The sequence below is a fragment of the Lonchura striata genome, chromosome 3 (genome assembly GCF_050655825.1).
Source record: "Lonchura striata isolate lonStrDom1 chromosome 3, ASM5065582v1, whole genome shotgun sequence".
NCBI lineage: Eukaryota > Metazoa > Chordata > Aves > Passeriformes > Estrildidae > Lonchura > Lonchura striata.
In genome coordinates, this window is record NC_140705.1 from 94,757,837 (window position 1) to 94,780,328 (window position 22,492).

Consider the following 22,492-nt stretch of genomic DNA (forward strand, 5'->3'; position numbering starts at 1 on the left):
ACAGAAAATATCCCAGCCACAGACATTCACCCATAAGGCAACCCAGGAAGGTCAGCTAACATCAAGCTGAATTTCAGGAGACATGGATTCCAGGTAAAAGGAGAGATTTAAGAGTCTTTTTCTGCAAGAGTGGGAAGATTCTGGCTGCATGAGATGGGTTATAAAACACAATTAAGAGGAACAGAGGGTCAGAGACATTGTGACAAAATGACATTGGAATTTTTGAGCTGCACATCAAGCATGTTCAACCAGTTCTAGGTATCATTAGCTATTTCTGAAAGGTCCACATATTGCAATCTCAGGAGAAACAACCCTCTAAGTTTAAAGACCTACAAGTCAGAAATTCACACTGGGTCAGTCCCAAATCTTCAATGCAGTATTTTTAGTCTAGAGACATGTTAACAGCATATGAGATGGTTAGAAATAATAGGCAAAATTCTTATACTTCTGAAAGCAGTAACATGATACCATGGAGAAAGCCTTCCGTAAGGACTCCTGTACCCTGGGTTCTGTTCATAGCCTTGTTAATAGCCTGGAAATGCTCTTGGACAAGTCATTTCAGCCCTTTCTGCTTCATTTTCATCCATACAGGGAGGGAGAGACGTGGTTCCTTTGCAAAACCATTTGAATCAATTAATAAGTATAATAAAAAAATTACTCCTTGTATTTCTTGTTCAAATCCACAAACTGTAGGTAAAGGCTCTGCATAATTAACTATAACTATATTCTCAAAATATTTTTTGTTCTCTCACAAGTATTAGGAAGCAAAAGCTAGAGAGAATATTGTGTATTTGACTTAAATAAAAGCCAAAAATTCACTGGGTTTTATTTTTTTTTCCATTTTCAAAGTCACTGTTTCTGAATAATTTTGAAGTAGAGCTTTAGGCCATCATATACAAGTTGAAGGCTGTCCTTACTTATGTTTTGTGAACCCCTTAGAAGTAATTCACAGATTCATTGACATCTGTTATCCTAGACTTGTTTTGATCAACTGTTAAAGCAATACCCACATCTTCAGGGTAAGGATGGATCATGACAACTTAAATGAATCTGCCCCACACTCAAAGGATTTCTAATAGGTTCTGAAGCAAGGCTTTTCAGGCTACTAGTAGATATATACATTAAATAGAATAAAATAGGGGTGATTCCTGCAGATCACCCTGGCCTCAATCAGCCTTGCTGATTTACCACTTTGCACTGTCTCATTGTAATTTCCCAGTCCTGCTTATTCTGTGACCCCACCACCTCTAATCTAACAGCAATACTCAGATTCTAGAAAAGAAACACTGATACACTATCTTGATATTTAAGTTGTTTTAACTGTCTTCACTTTAGAGAAAGTCAGCTGACTCAAAGTTGTTCCTGCTGTCTCTGCATATCACCCTCACAAACAGGAATCCCCTCCATGACAACTTGCACTACATCTCTCTGTAAAGCTGCCTCATCTCTAACCATTCTATGTTAACACATAATTAACAAGTTACTGTTATCATTAAGCACTCTGTGGCATCTCTTCCTTCATGCAGGAAGGAAGGTGATCTCTTCAAAGCAACAGCCAACTCTTCAAGAAACAGAGAACCAGTTATCATTAACATTTAAATAGACACTCATTTGAAGTTCAGTGCAGCTTAGAAGATGGTCTGAATATGATGAGCTAGCACTTGACAACTCTGTCCAAATTGCTTATGCTATAAATGCTCCAAGCAAGCTCTTCACCCAGGTCTTACACCTTTTTCTGTTCATAATGTCAGGCTGTTCAAGGGTCACCAAAAGGTGATTTGTGGCCAACATAACCAGCCCAGCAAGCATTTCTATTGTCAACAATTATGTAAAAAGATCACTGTACAGTTTAGCTCCACTTCCCATTCCCTCTCTTCCCAATTTAAATAAAGAAAAAGCTGTTTTGACAAAGGCAAAATTATCTTGCCAGTATAAATCACACCCACATTCAGGAATGGCTTATTAGCACATCATACAGGATAGCTTAAAGCACCTCCACAGTGGTCAACACAATGAAGCCCCAATTATTAATTTAGGCTTTCAATGCCATTTCTATCACAGAATGGTGTTTTCCTTCTCAGAGGCTTTACAGCAGCAAGGGAGACACAGGATGGCTGAGTAGAACATTTTAAAGACTGACAAACAAACCTGAAATTATGACCAAGTCCCAGACAGGATACATTTAACAGCTGTGAGAAGAGATACAGAGATTTAGTCAATAATGTTTTGATGAGTTTTCAGGCTTTCTACTGTTTGGCCTTCTGAAGTACAGCCAAGAATGTCAGACAAGAGTACTGCAAGTATTTCTTTACTCCATGCCTTGTAAGCAAACACTGAATACTTAGAGGAATCACTTTTTCTGCGCCAGTAATTTATTGAATCAAGTCTGTATAATTCAGCATGAGGTTCTCATTGTATCAACTCGGACCATTTATCCCAAACATCTATAGATTGCCCTCTATCTATTTTGGTTGTCAGTGAAGGCACACCTTGGACCTTAAAGAGCTAATTACAGAAAGTGTTTTTATAGGCCAAGAGACCATTCGGTTTCAAACCAGTGCAAGACTTATTAAGAAAGTTTAGAGCTTGCTTCAATTAAATAATGTGTTATTCTAGTATCAGAACTTTTAGATTCTTGAAGGTTGTATGTGAAAATCAGCTTGTCATCCATCCTTGAACAAGCTTTCAAAGACTAAGAGCACTAAACTTTTGGAGTATACCTACATTGAGAAATTTCAGATAATCTTGTGACACCAAGAATTCATTTGCTTGGCGAAGAGAGCATAACTAGAACAGCTAGGGATTCAAATAGTTGAAATACTCCAGTTTAAAGATTAGAAGTTCCTAGTGAGGAGGGAAAAAGCCCTTAACCATGACACAGTAAGTTCAGCACAATACTTGGGTAGGGTTATTCTTCCTGTTCAAGAGTTGAAGCAGAGTTTCACAATGCTACTACCAAAAATAAAAATATTTCAATTATATTTACATGTAATTATGTAGCTCTACAGAATCTTCAGTAACATAGCCAATAATCATTATGACAGAAACTGCCTCCAAACAGACTGATGTTTATATTCTTTTTCCCTACAAAAGTCTTCTCACAGGAGCTTAACTTCATTATCTCTTCCTCTAATATCAGGGAAGTTGGCAAGAATTATTTCTCTCAGACATCCTCCACTGTTTCTCCAGTCATTCTTTAAGGCAACAAAATGTTAAGTCTAAAAAGTGCTCCTTAACAACTACTGAGATTTCTCATACATTTATATTTGGTCTAATATGAACTGAGAATTAGAATGTCACTGTCATTTCCTTTCAAATCACAAGTGTTTTTTAAAGCTTCTTTCTAAAAGCTGTCATTTACTTTAGCTATATTATTATACCTTCATTAGTCAGCTTGAAACAAGCTCATACCTAATGTGTTTTTAATTACCATCATTTATTTACATTTTCTACCACATAACACTCTTTTACTTTTCAGGCATAGACAAGGGCCCTGGTTCCAGAAGCTCCCAGAGCTTAGTTTAAGTAGGACTCCACACAAACCCACCTTCACAACATTAGAAGCAGATTCCTGAGCAACCCCACAAAGAGATGATCTCTTCCTCACTGCTTAGGTTGTGCCATCCATTTTATTATGTGACTCCTGAAAAGGAAAAAGATCACAGCTAGCTCCGTTTACTTCTCTTCCCTGCTCTGAGGCCATCAGCTGAGCACCAACACAACAAATAGAATAAAGGAGGAAAAGCCTCATGCACTTGTCTAAAGCCCAAAATAAAGGGCATTATCAAAACGCAGCACAAACACGACTGGGCACACCAGCCGAGAAAATACACACAAATCCAGAGGGAAAAAAATAGTTAACAACCAGTCAGGAAACCGAAACGAGCCGGCAGCCACAGCACGGCTAATCCGGGCAGGGTTACCAAGGCACACGGCACCACAACAAGGCACCGTCGCCAGACGCCCGCCCTCTCTCCTTCATCACACACGGCCGGAGCGGAGCCCGCCGGGACCCGCCGCTGCCCGCCTGCTGCCGCCGAGCCCGGCGGCTTCCGGGCTGCCCTGGGCCGCGCCGGCCCCTCACGGGAGCCGCTGCCAGCGCGCCCGGGCCCGAGCGCCGCCATTGCCGCTCCACACGGGCGGCCCCGGCCTTTTATTGGACTCGGACCGCCCCACCCCGCGCCGCGCCGCCCGCCCGCCCCGCCCCAACCCGCGCACCGATAGTACGGATACACAGATTGGCCGCGCCGGCTCCGGCCGTTTGTGTCGGGCGAGCCGATTGGCGGAGCACGGCCGCCCAACGGCCGCCCGCTCGCGAGCGCGTCCCTGGCGGTGTCAATGGCTCCTCCTGCCACGGAGCAGCGACGGGCCTGAGCCGGGCAGGACCGCGGGATCGCCGGGGGCCGGGACGGGGGGGGCGCGGCGCCATCGTCCCCCACAGCAGCGCTGAGAGAGCCGGCGGCTCCTCTGCCTTCGAGCGAGCCGGCAGCGGCAGCGGGACCCGCGCCCGGAGATTTCCCCCCCGCCCTTCCCTGCTGCCCGCGCCTGCGAGGCGGCCGCCCCGGGGCTCCCTCCGAGTGCCCCCGTCCCCGCCGAGGCACCGGTTGCCGGAGGATTCCCCCCTCCCCTCCCGCCGCCCACACGAGCCGGCAAATGAACTCGGTCCGAGCCGCCAACAGGAGACCCAGGCGAGTGTCCAGGCCGCGCCCGGTGCAGCAGCAGCAGCAGGAGAGGAACAACGCCGCCGCCGCCGCCGCCGGGGATCGGGGTAAGCCGGGCTCGGGGCCCGCCCTGCGCGGGGACCGGCAGGAAAAGCCCAGGCTGCTTCACCCTTGGCTCCCGCTCAGGCCGCGCTTTGTTTGGCTCGGGCTCTGCCCCGGCTCGGGGGGAGGCGGGGGCTCGGCCCCTTCCCCGGCCGGGGATGGGGGGAGACGATCGCCCGCGGCCCCTCGGGACAGGACGCCCCCCCCGAGCCCCCGCCCCGTCCCCGGGGACCGCGAGCGGGCGAGCCGCCCTGGCCCCCCGGGAACACCGGTGCCTCCCGCGGGGAGCGGCGGGCCGGGCCCCGAGGGCCGCGGGGGGAGAGCGCCCGGGGGGCTGCGGGGCGGGGGGAGGCGACGGTGTCGGGCCGCTTGCGGCGGCACCTTCCCCGAAATGGTGTCCGGGGGCGGCGGCCCCGGGTCTGGCCGAGGCTCCGCGGGGCCGGGCCCGCTGCGCCGCGCCTGCTGCGCAGTTCGGGCTCCGGCCCCGGCGCCGGCGGGGGGGCCGCGGCCCGTCGGCCATTGATCCCCCCGGCCGCACGGCCCCCGCGCCGCGGCGGGGACTCGGGCCGCCCGCGCCCCAGCCCTGCCCGGCCGGGGCCTAGCGTGAAAATGTTGACAATTCGGAGCTAGCGGGGGAAAGCACCATTGTGTGAGGGCATGAGGAAGCGGCGAGGTGGGATTCGCCCCTCATGGAGCCAGGAGAGGGGTGCGGGGGAGCTCCGGGTTGGCGGCCCCTCGGGCCTGTCGCTGTCGCCCCAGTGGTGGCTCTGGGGGTGCCACTGTGTGTGTGCTCCGAATGTGCAGGACTGGTGGTGGCTGGGCTTTTTTTTTTTTTTTTTTTTTTTTTTTTTTTTTTTCTCTTTCTAAGGCGAGATGGGGGTGGGATTGGAGGAGACATTTTGCATGTCTTATCTGGTGGATTGGATTTTAATTTTTTATGCGTTACCTGTCACAACTCCGGCGTGATAAAGGAGACTGATCCGTGGTGCGGTCTTAGGTGTACGAATGCCTTTTTTAAATTTAAAAAAAAAAAAAAAAAAAAAAAAGGGCTTCATTGTCAGCTAAATGTCTTTTGTTTGAATATCTATGATATCACATTGAGAACAAGATATTTTAACCACGGAGATGCGTCGCGATAAATATTTTAGTGCATTTTATGCAATCAGAACATTTTAAGTAAATGAAGTAAAGAAAATTGAATCTGAGGAAGTATTTTTAATTCTCCATTCCTCCCCCTCCCTCCCCTTCCTTCCCCCGCCTCCCCCTCGCACACATTGGTCAGAGCAAAGAATGTTACCCAGACCAGATTGCTGTGTATATAACCAGAGGATGTGATGTCTTATGCCCAATTATGGGTCTTGTGTAAACCTTCCAAAATTTTCAGTAATTATATGATTAAAATGACTTCTCTGGTATACTGACATTTAAAAGAAAAACAACAACACGGAAAATAAAGCAAAACAACAACAAAAAAAGAACTTCTTCCTCTCAAAGACGTGCACTAAAGGGTCTTCTTCATCGACGTTCCATTTGGAGAATATAGGGATTTTTTCCAACCCCATGGCTTACTTTGCCTTTTAAACAGATGAAAATACAACTTATAAAAGGCATCCAGAATGATGTGCTTATGGATTAAATGCAGTGATTATTATTCAGTTTTACGTTGGATTGCCGCTGTTCATATGTTACTAATTTGCTAAAGATACAGGCAGAAACTTTCTCTATTAAAATGTGAGGCTGCAGTGTGTTTGTATTACCCTGACATTTCTGGAACTCTAGACTCACCTAATTTTATTTTTTCTTCCACATTGTTCTGTGCTGTTGACCATTCAGTGGTGATGAAATTATAACAAAATCAAATTCCATGGTTTGTGAAAATTACCGTTCCATGTGGATCACTGCTAGCTTTTTCCTTGCAGTTTTGAAGGTCAATTGTGCTAGGTCCCACTTGCCCAAAAATGTATCGACAGCATTAAGGTTTTTTTGTCATTAGTGTTCCATCTGCATTTGGGGTGTCTCTAGTGCTGTTTCCGTTCTATCTCAGGATTTGCAAGGTCTGATCCACTGTATCTGGAAGGTAATTTCAGTTTTACCTGTGACTTTGGTCGTTTTGTGCAGGGCTATTGCAGTAAAGGCTGATGAATAATGCTACTAAATTAAAAGCCAGTGTGCTGGGGTTAGACTGTACCATGCAAATCAGTGTTGACTTTTTTCACCTTTATTCCCAAGCAATGTAGGTCATCCTAAAAAAAGCTGCACAAAAGAATCAGTATAAGTTATTAGGAAATGGTTTCTATTGAACTCAGATTTAAATTTGTTAAAAAAAAAAAAAACCTCCTAATACTGTGAATGCAGCTATGACTGAACAGGAATTATTTTTTGTTACTGTTAATTTCTTTCCTCCTTCATATTACAGCTCTGTACTTAAGGCACAGATATCATGGGACAGAGTTGATAATACAGTTCACGGTTAATCTTTGGAACTTCTTGTTTCATATCATTAGATTTCTTAGTAAAACATGTACTAGGTCTTGAGCTTTATTTATTATTTAATGCTCTGTAAGTAGACAGTGTTTTACAACTGAGTAACAGCTGTTACATGTTCACTACTGGGTAAAAATCAAGTTATGATGCCTATTGTTAATAAATAGATCACTGGGAAAAAATGCTTTTATAAAAATCCTTCCTCAAAGGTTCCTTATAAGAATTTAAAAATCATGCAAAGCTGTGTTTTATACTGAAGTGATTTTCATTTTAAGTATGTAGTAGGAGCAAATCAAATGAATATATAACCATGCTGTCTATAATACAATTGATGAGCAATACCTATGTACCTGTGTTCTGATTAGTGGAGAAGGAGATCATAAATGATTGCAGATAAAAACATTTTCTCCCCCAGACTCACTGTGTTGTACAGTCAAGATAAGATGTCATCGGGATACACTTCCCAAGATGTTTTGCCTTATGCTCTGCTGTTCACACCTCCCTCCATCTAAGTTAGCCACTCTGGCTACACTATGCCACTTCTGTCCTACCTTCTCCCTCCTGATCTCTCCCCAGTCACCAGTGGGGTTACCATTGGTTTATTCAGTGGTTTTGCAATTCTGCATGAATGATATAGAAAAGATGTGTCCTTTTATTTTCTTTATGACAAGGGTCTGCCCAAAAGAAAATCTGGACTTGGCAATGTTTATGATTACATATTCCCATGTTTGCTTATAGTGCTGGTTTTTTCTTCCTTCAGTGTATAGGTTTGGCTAGTTTTGCTAGGAAGAAGTCAAGGTTATACATTTATTTTAAAAGACCAAAAGATATTGTCCAGAATGCAGCTGAAATTGTTGACCTCAGAGCTATCATATGAATATTTTTTTTCTTATTTCTGTTCTTCTCAAAATAATAACTCCACTAGTGCATATGTGCCTCTGTAAAACCAGCACATCACTGGCTGTAGTACTAATGAGGTTCTGAGCTGCCTGTCCATAACTAAGTGCTCTTAGGGTCGGCTCCCGTGTGCTGATAAGCAGCCAGCTGCATCTGCCACGGTGCTGCGCGCTGCTGGGCCGTGGTGGCGGTGTCCATGTGACAAGGCAGGGAGCTGGCTCCGTGCTGCCTGCACCAAACACTAACTGCCTTTTTTTTTCCCGTCAGGTTGATTTTTGACACGAGTGCTGCTACAAGGGAAGGGATAACACTGAACGCTTGTGGGTGTGGTGGGACTGTGGCCGCTCCATTTTAGATTGGGTTAAGCTGGGTTAATACTTTTGGAGCTGAGGCAAATTTAATATATGCGCGCTGTAAACCTACCTTGCAAGTTTGCTTCCTCTCCTCACCCCAATCTATTTTCTAGTGAAAACAAGATACATACACCCATATAGTCTGTGTGTCACTCTGCAGCTTCTGAACTTGTTGGCTCGTTTAAGCCAAAGTTGACAAAGGGGTGTGAAGTTAAGTTTTTTGGCTGGGAAGAGGATGAAGACAATGAGGGAAAGACATTTATAACTCACCCTCTCTACCTATGCCAAGAAGCAGCAACCAGCTGGCCTGTCAGCACACAAGGTAATTGAATTAGTCATTTGTCTGTATAGGGGACACAAGGACTTGACGGGCTGGGAAAAAGAGTGGGTTAGGCTGTGTAAAGCAAACACGTAGAAACTAAACTCCACTAAGAGTTCTTGCTCACGACATCTGAATTTTGTAATGTTGAGATAAATATCTTAGGAAAGGTAATGAGTCTTTATTTGGCTGTTTCAAGTGTATGTGTGTAAGCACGTGCATGATTATATATGATTTTTTTTAGTATGTGCACCAAAAGGCTTATTTGGTGAGTGAAGGGCAATAACAGTAACTGAATTAAATTATTCTTATTCTGAAGCAAATGCACAGACTTGCATCAAAGCAACTAAATGGGTTTCAGTTTTTGTAGGGTCATCCCTTGGGGCAAGAAGTCAAATTGGGCATCAGTTGCTCCACATGGAAAGAAATCTAGTTAAGGTTTTTCTCTTTTTTCTTGAAAATGAGTCATGGGCTAGGAAAAGATATATTCACATATGGAAATATAATTGTTTCTGCAATGAAAAGTTTCCAAAGTCTACCTTACAGATAAAAGTTTAGAGTCTATAAACTTGGTTCTTCAAGTACAATTTCTGTTTCCCAAAGCCTCATTCTGCATTAGGAATACAAAGGAGTGTACCTTTGTTGTCCTTCATATAGGACAAGTGCCTAAACCTATGCTAAACCTTTGTATTTCATTTCGAGAGATCAAAATCAAGTGTGTTTGTTCTTGGCATACACAGTAGCGTTCATTGCCTATAGTCTTGATATATTTTAATCAATCATAAAGGCTATTAACATTAGTTATAGTTTCCCAGAAATATCAAATCTTTTTTTACTTTCTGTGTTAAAAAAACTTGGAGCTCAGTGGTTTAAGACATAATGAAGCCTCCTCCATAGGTCTATTTTATATCTTTGGGCTTTGGGGGAAGGTTATGCTCTGTGCCCCCCTCCTTGCTCTGGTGCTTCCTGGGACAATCACAGCTACAGAGTAGACCAAAGCTGTGCAGTGTATGTCAAGCTTTTACTGCAGGTGTGCAGGCATGAAGCATCTCATTTGTTGAGCATAAATAAACATTCTGTGCACTGAATATGAGGATATGAGGCTTTGATGTATATGCATAGAATTGGAGCAGTAGGAAGGCTCTGTCAGGCCAGCAGCTGCCTGGGAAGGTCAGGCTGGCAGCCTGCTTTCATGGGCAGCTCCCTCTGCAGCATGGTGAGCCAGTGTGCCTCGCGAGTGCTGAATGTGCAGCACCTGTGCAGAGCCACTGCTGTGCCGTGTGTTTGCTCAGCACACTGAGCTCACAAACACAGAGAAGTGGCATCCCAGGGGCTGTCACTGCAGCCAGGACATCTCCTTGGGCCCACACACTCCTGTGGGTCACTGGGCTGATTGGAAGGAGGATGCACCAGGTGCATTGTTAACGTGCATCACCTGTGGCAACACTTAAACTTCCTCTTGCAGGTTGTGCTGTTTGATCTGCTAGGAAGAGGAGGTAGTGTGCTTCTGTAAGGTTTCTAGGTTGCATTGGTTAGTGATTAAACATACTTAGTCTTGCATATTACAACAGATGCAAGAGGAAAATTAACCCAGAGCTGCACGACATATGGATAAAAAAAAAAGCAGAGGTGAACTGACTGAACTAACAGGAATTGAGAAAATGGAAGGTTTGTTCAGTTGAATTTGTCATTACCTAATCTTTTCATGATTTCAGATTATTAGGTATTTCTTTTTGTTTCTTACTTGTGCAATGTTTCTGCATTAAGCACTTGGATTGGAAGGGGAGCAAAACTTGGTGATTCTTGCTCATGATACTAAGCTGTAGTATCTGAACATAATCTAGTCTTTTGGTCTGTCTATTTCAGTTATTATGAGGTGGGGGCCAAGGAGCGAGGAGGGAAAGAAACCAAATTAAAACATGCAGTGAAATTACGGAGCATCAAAATTCTACTTTTATAGTATATTATTGCTTTTAAATTTTTGTAGAAAAGTAAGTTCTAGATGTAGGTTCCTGAGTAAAGAAGATGCTCTAGAGGCATCTTCTATTTTGTTCTTTGTACTTTCTGTTAGAAAGTTTAATGAATTTTTCTTGAGGTGATTAAAATCTATGAATATGGAATCCTTCACAAAAGATAGCTTGAATAGTAGTTATTGTGGTTCCTCTCAATAACAGTTTTCCTGATTCTACTGCTGCCTGTTCTTAAAATTATTAATTTGTGGGTGGAAGCTAGGATAAACAGGCAATGAACACTTATAAAACCTGGAGTTCTTTCAGTAGGCTTTTGGGGATTATTTTTTGTGCTGTCCTCCGAGAGACTTCCTTTACTTGCATTTTTCCAAGAGAGCTACGTAATTGTAAGGCCTGTTTGCTAGAGAAGGAGGTTGTCCTGGTTCTCCTGCTTCTAACTTCATGCTCAGCCTTTGCCTTGCTTTGACACCCTTAGCTCCCTGAACCATATCAGCACAGAAACCAAGCCTCCAAAACACGGAGTTGTTACCTGCTAATTTAGCTGTTGGAGCTATCTAACTGCAGGGTAGGGTGGATGCGTAAGAGAAGTGGCCATCAGGGGGACTGGCCCTTGCCCTCGCAGGTCACCCTTAGATCAGCTTGGCTGTCTTGTGGGATTGGAGCCTTCCCCAGTGCCTGGTGCCAGTCCTGTGTATTTGAGAGGAGCTGTTGCAATGCTGCTGGGGCACTGTGCTCTGCTCCTTGCTGTGGGACATACAATGAAACCTACTGTTCGTTGTAACAGAAACCTGCAGTTTCCATTCCGTTGCCAGGTTTGTCAGGTCCCTCTGATGTCTTATATGTGAGAGTTCAGGCACTGCTTTGTTCTGGGAGCTCAAACTGCTGCATAGCTGAGCTCTGCCTGGAAACCTTGTCACTCAGGCTCTTAGGTTTGTTTCTGTTGAGCAGCTCTACCTTGATTCTATGTAGGTTATTCCACAGAATCCTGTATAGATATGCTTCCCATACATACCGGATATCACTGGTATTCCAGTATCAAAATAATAGTAGTGTTTATCTTCTTGCACAACCAGTTCTGTGTTCCAAAAAACTGATTCAGCTGTACCATGTGAGTGCTAGTCTAGTGCTGGTAGAGCCTGTAGAGCTTTTCCTCACTTTTTATGTGCTGATGGCTGCATTGAGCTTGGTCAGTACACACAGCATTGAGGGACGAGCACTCCTGAGAGTTGATAGAGATTGGGAAACAAAAGCTTGGGTTTTGTCATACTTTGAATTGCGAGTACATGGCAACAAGGCCTAATCAACAACTATACTTGGAATTCCTGTACTTATTTTAAATAACCACTGTCCGCGCCAGCAGAAGAGCTGAATTTGCAGTCTCATGGTCATCATACTGTGTGTATGCTTTTATACTGAAGAGCTGGTTAGCATTAATAGGTCATGTTACAGTAACTATTTCCTTTTGGTAATCCCAATTTGTAGTATTTGGAAACAGCCTGTTTACTTTAAGGGCTCTCACTTGTGGGTTCTCTTCTGTTACTTGTTTTCAGCTTACACATCCAGAAGTAAAGGTTCCAGGGTTTAGTGTCTTGCTTTCTGAATATGGGTGAGTTGTAGCAGGTCTAAATTTCAAGCTATCTTTGTCTTTGGACAGGTTATTGTAGGATGACAGGTTACCGTATGTCAGCTGATCTGTGGTGTCTGATTCACAGTAATTGTTCATGTGTATGCTCTTAGCCCGTGGCAAATGGAAGGTAATTTGAGTTAGCTTGACCCTCTTTCATTATGCTCTTGCAAGGCACTCCCTTCTCTATGTGGATTGTTAAACGTACTGAAGAGCCTTGGCTAAAACAATAATGCAGTTTCTGTCTCTCAGCTAGTTTGGCTGTATCTGTACAACAGCAGGATGAGGACTTCACCAGCTTCCTGTATTGTTGCGGTTTTGAGACCATACCTTTCTGAAGAAATAAATCCTACAAAGATGCTATCCTAAAAATTGCCAGGTGTGTTTTTCTTCAGCAGAACGTACAAAGCTTTATTAGTACACTTACAAACGTATAAAGCAAGTTTATTTCACAGTATCTTGGTATACTTATTTCTTGTTTTTGAAGAAGCGTGTGATTTCTCTCAGATGATGCTTGGTAATTGAAATAATTCTAACACTGCAGTAACAATTTTTGATGTTCTCATTCAAAGGCTATTGAAATCCTGGCTAACTAAAACATTCCCATTTGCTACAAATGGCACTTGAATTTGATCTGAAATGACATGAAAGGTAAAACAATTGATTTTCTTTTTAGTGCCTAGTTCTTATTTGAAATTTTATTTTGCAACAGCAAATCCAGTTCAGTCTGGTTAATCAATAATTGTTAAAATCCTAAAACACTACTTAAATGCTTATGGGAAAACATTTTTCAGTAGTGTGATATAGCGGTCCTGTATTGCTGCCTTACTGAATTCTTAAGGCTCACAAAGAGAAACTAAGAATTGTCTCTTGATTCTATTCCATTTCCTCTTTAATACAGATTAATCTCCTTACTTAATTACTGCATTACTGATCCTGTGTGTTTATAAAGTATCCTTCCTATTTTTTCGTTCTTATTTGGTCAATAAGTGTTTTTTCTAGGAGATAATTGGGTAAAATTTACAGTTCCCAAGCTTCTTGTACTTGGAGAAGTCAGAGGAAATGTGTAAATTTCTTCTTTAATTGGAATTTGAGACATAGGTCTTGGTGCAGACTTGTAGTCCTGTGAGAAATAAGTAGTTGGGAAGTTTATCAACATACCTTTAAAAAGTTACATTTGTCAACGTACATTTAGAAAGAACATTATGCTACAGAAGCATGGAAAAACTTCAGATTTTAATCATGGTTTCTAAGAGCTGAGGACAAAATGGAATGTTCTTTTGTCTAAATAAGCCTTTTCTGACAATTGGGAAAGTAGGAGGCCAGAAAGGTGACCCAAATGCTGTTGGGTCATCAATGTAAATTGTGTGTAGTGGCTGCTCAAATTAATGTTTACTATTTGCTTCAGTTGTTGCTGTCTTGACAGAAGAACTACAACTCTTAGATGGTTGTTACATTAATCATTGTCAAGGTGTGATGCCTCACCTTTCTCTGAAGGTGGTAAAATTTGTGACGGTGTTCTTGGACATTCATCCACAGTCTTTGAAGAGTAGTTATTCAAAATAAGCCAGAGTTTATTCTGAAGGTTTGTGTTCTCTGGACCTGTGTTGGCTTCAACTGTCTAAGATGAGACTGTGGGTAGGGACAAGAGATAGCTGAGCTCCATCTGTTACAACCTTGGAAGAATGAAGGTCCAGGGCAATTGCCATGTATGAAAGTGTGTGGTCGTTTTTCCATCACAGAAGAATCACTTTTCATGGAATCACGCACAGGTTTGGGTTGGAAGAGACCTTAAAAATAATCTAATTTCAACCCTCTTGTACTGAGATCCATTTGGAGCTTCCTCTAGTTCCATTTTTAAGTCTCAGCAAAGCTCTACAATAATTGAGCCTCTAAGGTACATGCCTTGGACTGCTGTTGAGAGAACCTCCTTCAACACAAGTTGTTTGGCCAGCTAAGCATCAGTGGGAGGAGAGAGGATTAGTGCTTTGGGCTACTGTTGCTGTCAGGATGACTAGAAGAATGGGTGTGAATGTGATAAAGGGTCATACCTGAGCAATTTCAAGTGGCCTTTGATAACAAGTTTAGAACCTTTAATATCTTGCCAAATAGCTTCTCATTGATCAGCAGCTTGTGATCAACACAAGCTGATACACTTGACAGTTATCAGTAAGGTTCTTAGTCATTGTCAAATTTTGCCTTAATTTGAAAGGTTAAAGTAACTGAAAAAGGCATATCCCAGTGGGTTCAGTGGGTGTCTGTCTAGTGAAGCTCTGTTCTGAAGATCAGTTCATCACAGTACTTGTCAATATGATGTTGGATCTCCCATTTTGTCTAAATTATGCTTGAACATCTGAGCTTGTTAACATTAAAAATCTAAACAGGAAATAATGTTTACTAACAGCCTCATCTCCTCTAAAACTGTTTTTTTAAATGCCAGAAAAGAAGAGGAGGTGAAATTATTCTGATTTTTCAGTTACAGACAACCTAACTTTAATACATAAGTTTAAAGGAAAATGCATTGGTCATACTAACGTTGAAATCTGTACATTTGTAAAAATGTGGGAAAAGAGAAAAGAAAATTGGTTTCAAACAAATTTTTATTTTAAAATTTCAGTCCCAATGGTATGTGGTGTTCCAGTTCAAGACCAGTTTTCATTAATTAATTTCAAAAATTCATTAATTTTTCAGCCTATATTTTTCTGGATAACTTTTTTTAGAAACTGAAGCCTTGAGTTTTCTCTCTGCTGTGGGTTGCTCATATGCTGTTTAATACAATGGAAGATAAAAGTAGGTAGTGTGTGGAAAAAGCATGATTTTTAACTCCTCTCTTTCCTTATACCTGCCAAACAAACCTGTTATCCATTGGTGCTGAGAGTGGATTCATTGCCATGTTCTTGGGTAAATCCCAGCAGACTGAGTGCACAGTTTTTCATTAATTTCAGTTGACTCAATGACCAGTATCACAAAGAGTGCAACAAGCTGCCAGTGTATTTTTGTGTGTGTGTGTAAGATCTAGAAATGTTGCACAATTGTGTGGAATTAAGAATGTTACCTTAATCATGGCGAGTTGGGCACAGTGATTTTTCAGACTAAATATGCTTTAGCTGTTAGCCCAGTGTTTTTCCCTTATCAGTAACATTGGCCCTAAGCATTCCTCTGGGCTACCACTGTTAGCAAACAGGTGGTCTGGTGAAGTGGTTCTGTAATGGCTGTGAAAGGCAGAAATTTTCAACTCTTTGTTACTTGCATGGTAGAAATAATTACCACTTTCATAATGAGCAGGCTTTAAATAGTAAAACAATTTCTTATCTTTATGATGTTTTGCTGCAGATGTAGTCAGTAAAATTATATATATACTGAGTATTAAGCATTAACTAAAATTCATTTCATGTAACATGCGTAGGGTCCTGTTGGCAGAAAGATTGTTTTGCAATAATATAAATTCTGTGTGCATTATGGTGGCTGGGGTAACCGCTTGAGCCTGGTTAAGATTTCCTTAAGATTTCTGGGATGTATTTTGTCTTTTCTCCAAATTCAGAAGTGCTACAGAAATGGCCAAATACATTGCTGAAAATTAATTTTGTCTAGCTTTTGAAATCCGTGTGTGGTTTGAGAAAGGGCAAAGGCATCAGAAGAACAGCGTTTAAGAATGTGGTGTCCTGCTTGTGTTGAGTATTTTTCTCAGTTAAAAAAAATTAGCCTGCTCTTTTTTTTTATTAAAACAGATAAATTATATATTTCCTCCCAAGTCTTACCTCTTCCTCCTCCCTGTCAGGTATTTTTCACTGTGTATATAGAGACAATTCTTAAGCATCCAATTCTGAAAACCTAGCTGGCAAAAATCTCCCCATCTAGATAAAATTTCTCTTAGAGACAATCCCTAAGACTTAAGTAGTAGACTTAATTACCTTAAGAGTTTAAATTAAATAAGAAATAAGAAGTTTCTTTTAAGAGTAGCTTTGTATACATGTGTGCAGATTTAATTTTTAAAGTGAGAGGACTAATTCAGTGGTTCTTTGTTTCCTCTTTTAGTATTTCTAGTAACAGCACTGCAGTGGGTGGAGTAAGACTAATGAGCAGTTTCTAGTCCAGAAGGTTCCTGACTTTCTGATCTTTTCACAGAAATCCTTATTCTTGTATAAGCCCAGAGTTTACTTGGGAAAGAGCTGTTCAAGCATTCAGTGATGTAAGAAGAATACTAATCAGTGCACTCTACTCCTTCCCTTCTGCCTGAAGGTCTTGTGTTGGAGTTGGAGTAAACGTGGGGAAATATCTGTTATTCTGTCACTAGCGATTGCCTGGAGTAATTTCAGCTACTGGTAAAGGATCTCCTTTGTTTCACTAATTTGGATATTTGCATTGCAGAACTCAGGTGTCTTGCAGGCCTTCAGTCATGTCTGTAAGTCTCATTGCACACCTGGGATGTTCTGATGTACCATTGTTCTGACATCAGCAGTGGAAAACGAAAGCATGAGGAAATGGCATAACTTGCCCAAAGTCACTAGGGAAGTCTGTAGGCACAGTTTCACTGATATTTTCAGCAGTGTGCTTGCAAATGGCTACTAAAAGGGATTTTCTCAATGCTTTGCTTCTTCCTTTATTTTAATGACTGTGTACCTGTACAGTCACTCCCACTGTGTGTGGGAGCTGGTGGAAAAAGTTCCACGCCCTCCTTTCTGTCAGTATTGCACACTTAAATTGTTGCATCTTTTATGATGGAACCACATCTGTGGCAAAGCACAGAATTTAACATGATGTCCTTGGGTTCCTGTGGTTGGTACTCCAGTTGTGAACCACATGGTGTCTCTCAGTATATGTTTTCCCAGTACCTGTTTTCTTTCTGGACTTAAGTTAGTGCTCAGCTTGTGCCAGGCTAAAATCTGGATGGGTGTACTGGGAGTTGTTGCTCTCAGTTGCCCTTTGTCCTGTGCACCCAGCTGATCCTTGTTCAAGGCAGGGATCACTGAATGGCTTAGAATATGGCTCTGGTGGTGCTTTAATCTTTCAGGGCAGCATATGAAGGTAAAGGAGAATTGCAGTTGGTTGGCTTAATTATGCTGGATTGAAAACTGGAGCTGCTCTTGCAGTGCCACATGAGCTGTATGGCCATCTGGCATTGGGGCAGCAACTTCCATTCTAAGGGGCAGCTGGCAGGGTTGAGGCTTGCTTTGCCTGGCAGACTTCTTTTTTTCTTTATTTGCTAGTGTGTGTCAGTCAAAGCCCTTATTTGTGGGTAAGGCAGAGATGAAGGCTTGTTTTAACTGTTTGTGCAATTAACTTCAAAAAAATCCCAAGAGAAACAGTGGGCATGTCTGTGAGAATAAATAATGTTCTTATAACTTGCATTCTGTGCCCTTATACACTCTTTTTTTTGTGCTTTTGCGATACAACATTGTGACAGTTGTGAAGCCCTAGGTGTGCCTGCGGGTGCACTGAACCATACGTACGGCACAAGAAAATTACACATTCCTACTGAAATGCAGTGTGACATTGTGAAAGCACAAATACCAAAGGAAGTGCATTGAGAGATGACCTACAGCTCATGTGGAAGACTTAAACTCTGAGATTTTGCTCTGGTTCTTCAGAAACTTTATCACAGGCTTCTGAGTAGGGATATGGGAACTCCTAACGGTATTGATCATATTGGCATGTTGCTGTGAACAGAAAGAGAAAAAAACATTAGTAGCATTTTATCTGAGGAAGACTGTGAGTTTATAAGAGGTAATTGTTGGGGAAAATAAGTAGTTGGAGAAAACGCTGCAGTTGTCATTCAAACAGTGTATGGCTTTTAATTTGAAAAGCTTTGAATATTTTTATCAGAAGGGGAAGTACTGCTCCCTCTCTTTTTGTTTGGTGGCTGGCTCTTGTTTTTTCAAGACTAGGCATGAGTTAATAGCTTAGTGGTTCTGCAAACTCTTAGCAAGTCCAGCATTTACACTGGCTCTGCCTGCTATAACTTGGTCATGCCATACAGCCCTCTGATGTGCTAGGGGGAGAGGCTAGGAAGCAGCATAATTGAAAAAATGGATTCCTAATACTCAGTGGTAATCTGGACTGCTACAGCTGATGTTCTGCCCTTGGCATAAGGGTGCTTTATGTACTTCTGTCCACTTCTCCGTCCATTGGACCAGAGATTTTCAAGGGGAACATGTGCAACGTGCATTTATTGACTTCGCTCTGGTATGAATCCATATTTTGGTCTCACAATCTGTCACAGTGTTGATTGTGCCTTTCATAATCATGTCTAGGAGTAAGTAGTAGGGCTTCCAGCCTGTTAAGGTTGAAGTCTTATGAATGTGCAATACAATGTGGCTGAGACATCCCCTCGTTGCTACATGTAACTCAGAGAACAGTCTGGAATTTAAATTCTCCTTATATCTGTTCTACTAAATTATGTTGTTTGCTAGAGGAAAGCAGTTTTCGGGGTTTTTTTTTTTTTGCTTGTAGATGTGGTGGAAACATGTGATGTTAATAATTACTTCAGATTTGCAGGAAATTTAGTTCTCTGTACTTTTCAAAGTTGATTTAAAAAATAAAGTTGTAATGACTTGGAATAAAATGTTACAACTGTCCAGAAAGGGCACTGACAAAGTATTGTACTCATTTGTACTGGCAAAATGAAGTTCAGTGGCACTTTCAAAATTACTTCCAGTGTAATTATTTCTGATCAAGAACTTGACTGATACTGTCTGTATTTTGAGATGTTCAAGTCCATGATTAGTTGCCTTGCTTATGATCTTTACTTGGGCACCATGCTCCCCAGTAGGTACACATCAGAGACAATTTTATATAGGGACTTCCTGTCTGAGCCTGTCCCATTGCAGGGGAGTATTAGTATTTATTAGTGGGTTTTTTTAGTGTTTTTGTGTTTTAATACATATGTGCCTCCAGTCTCCAGTGTCATTTGTGATCAAATGGGGAAGAATGTGGTGGTGGGTGGGACTTTGTCCCTTCTCTATATCTCAAGTCCATTATTTGTTGGGCAACCAGAAGTCTTCTGTGTTTGCAGGGAGCAACTTGACAGTAAGGTTTGGCTTTATAAAAAATGAAAATTAATTTTGAACTGATCTGTACTGAAAATAACTGCACCTCTGTCCACTAAAGGCACCAACCAGATCTTTTTGCCACTTGTCATTGACAGTTTTATTGCTGTGTTTGTTCTAGAAGTTTTCACTTTGTAAGATTTTGTTCCCAACACTGTCATAGCTGAAGGTTTTCAGTACTTCAGCCACAATTGGTTACTTTTCATTAAGGGAAAACTTCTCTCCTTTTCCATTTGTTTCCTAAGGAACATAAAATATTTTAATAAGGGTTTTCTTTTGTCTTAAAATCTAAGCTTAAATAGCCAAACTGGATTTTGATTTTGAGATGCACATGACTTCTTTTATTTTTCTTCTTAAGATTAAAGACTCTGATTTTCAAGTGTGAAATGTTATTAACAAATTTTTCAGAACTTGTTATTTCATAGCTCTTCACTGTGTTCCTAGGAATGATGACATTTTCTGACGAATAGATGGTACTATGTATAGCATGGATGGTTCTTGCCCTTGGAATACAGAAGACTTTCACCTAAGTGCTGCTCTTAAAGTCTTGTTAGCATAATACTGATTTTGTGTCCTTAATTATATGCATTTAGCAGTTTACTGCCTGGCAACAAATCTAGTCTGAGCTCTAAAGTGACTTTTACTCTCTCAGTCTAGGTTACTATAAATACTTAATATTTTTTTCATTCTCACAACTGTATTTGACTAGTGCACTTGATCAGAAAGTATCTAAGTTGTAATTTCTATACTCTGTATTTCTACCAGGGTTCAATCTGGTCCTGCATGATCTAGTTCTCTGTATGTTTAATTAAAAGGAACAGGTGTATGTTGCTTATAGGAGCCACCAGCCTCTTGCTGGAGGCATGGAGTTGCTTGTGGACTTTTCCTTCTGGAGAGTGCCTGTGCTTTTTGAGGAATATGGATTGCTAGATTGCCCATTTCAGTTAAGGTAAAAGTTCTCGGAAGCAGCACTCGTTCCTACCAAAATACTACTTTGTGAAGTTGTGAACAAAACCTCAGTAATCAACTAAACCTCAGAAAGTGAACCCAAACCACCATATTTACAGCATCTAGATGTAGGATGGATTTTGGTGTATGTGGAGGAAAATAAGTAAAGGTTGCTGTAGGTAACTTCTTGATTAAATTCAGAATGGTGGGACATAATGCAGTATTTTAAATAATTATGCTTAAAATATGTATTCTGTGTAAAACAATCATAAAATTGCACGTGAACAAATTACTTCAATAAATAAACTTACAGAAAAAAATGCTAGTGTATCCATTCAACCTAGAGAATATGAACAGTTTGTTTTTTAAATTAGCCATAGTTTGAGAATAAACATGTCAAAAATTCAATCTGACAGTTGCTTAGAATACATCTTAAGACAATTTTTTAGCTATGCTGAGCCTGAATATAGCGAAGATGACTAATACTCCATGGGCTCAACCAAAATACAAGGGGAACATGGTAAAGTGCAATGCACTTATAATCTATCTTTGATACATGTTATAACGTGGAGAATATCCAAGTTTTGCCTCTAGAACAGAGATGTAAGAATGCTGTAATTGATGCAGTATAATTAATAGTTGACAAGTATTGTATGTTTTAGTTCAGTGAGGGAAAATACCCATTTATTTAGTAGGCTGGATTTAACTGTGTTCATGACCCTTGTGGCATACTTGAAGTTGAGTGCACAAAATACATTTCACTTGCTAGAAATGTTTTGAATGCTTGCAATTTAACAACTCATGCAGGATTCTTTTGAGTCTCTAGTGATACTGAATCTGCTTGTGTCTGTGCTGGCACTTCAAACCTCACAGACTACATAAATGTAGTTGTGTAATGGGGGGCTTTTTTGTGCTTGCAAATGGACAGTGTCTTTCCCATTCTACTTGTGTAGGATTTGAAATTCAACTGTGATTTGTTGTTCTGAGTTTGCATCTATGGTCTTGCTATCCTATGGTAAGCATTGGTGTGTGGAGAAGGTGGATGTGGAGTGACTGTGTAAAGACAGGATCATCAGTCTGTAGCTGCTTTGCTTGTAGGGTTTTCTTCTAGGAACACTTGGACACTTCAGAGGCTCCTTTCAAGGTAAAGATGCCAGATAGTCAATAAAAAACCTCTTGTGTTTAGAAGTGATGTTTAGTACTAGATTGGTGCTGAATTGTTGGCATTGACCTGTGTTCCCTGAAGCACTGCAGTTCTCCAGTATTAAATTATACAAGAAATGTGAAAAGGCAGAGCAGAATGAAGTGGTTATGACTCTTATTCTTCTAAGTATTTAAGGTTGGTTTTTACTTTGTTTTTAATTAGCTAGTATATGTGTGCACACATGTGTAGCTCTTGCTGTGTGACAAGAGTTTTGAACTTTCCTCAACCAAAGACAGGGCCTCCTGTGAGTCCTTTGAGAGTCTGAGATATAAAGTAGAGTATATTTTTCTGGAAATATTTTCCTACATGTGGCAAATTAGAGGCATCTGTTAAGGGAAGCTAATCTCTACGGTGATGTCTCAGCTTTGTTTACTTGTTGATTTTTGGTTATAACTGGACATTCCAACTGCCATAATATTTTCCCAGAATATCACTTTAGATAGTGCAGTGGATCCATCTGCTACAAGTGTCTATTGTCCATCATATGGAAGTAGAAATTCATTCCATCATAGTTCAGTCACTGGCCTGTTTCTCATCTTGTGCCAGTATCAGAAATGCACAAGAACTGGCATGAAATAATTCACTGACTGTTAAGTACTACACTTCAAAAGTAGCAGCCTGATTTGATGTCAAGCTTCATAGTTTTTCAGCCATGGTTTGACTGATGCACCAAAATTTCTTTGTGTTCCGTACTTGTTAGTCATCAGTGGTGGCATATGCTCTGACATCTAAAGAAAAGAATATTGTCAAGCAGCTCCTTGTGACAGTGACAGGGTTCTTCAAGGTGTATTTGTCTGTTGCCTGCCTTCTAGCTATGCTGGCTGCAAGCATTTGGATTCATGGGGTTTGGATAATGTCCACTTCTCCAGCCCTTACCTGGGAGT

At 41.4% G+C, this 22,492-nt stretch overlaps 1 protein-coding gene across 4 annotated transcripts in view; it reads left to right on the top strand.

Moving 5' to 3' along the window:
* The first annotated feature begins 4,311 nt into the window (after positions 1–4,311).
* FBXO11 (F-box protein 11) overlaps positions 4,312–22,492 on the top strand; it is a 69,425-nt gene continuing 51,244 nt past the window's right edge. The window contains exon 1 of one of the 4 annotated variants that reach the window (XM_021540179.2): positions 4,312–4,768. In XM_021540179.2, coding sequence (XP_021395854.1) covers positions 4,654–4,768 — 115 coding nt within the window. In that variant the 5' untranslated portion in view covers positions 4,312–4,653. Of the gene's footprint in view, positions 4,769–5,251; positions 5,437–5,604; positions 10,485–22,492 lie in introns of those variants that run through there. The other 3 variants (XM_021540180.2, XM_021540182.4, XM_085575792.1) reach the window with 3 other exon arrangements.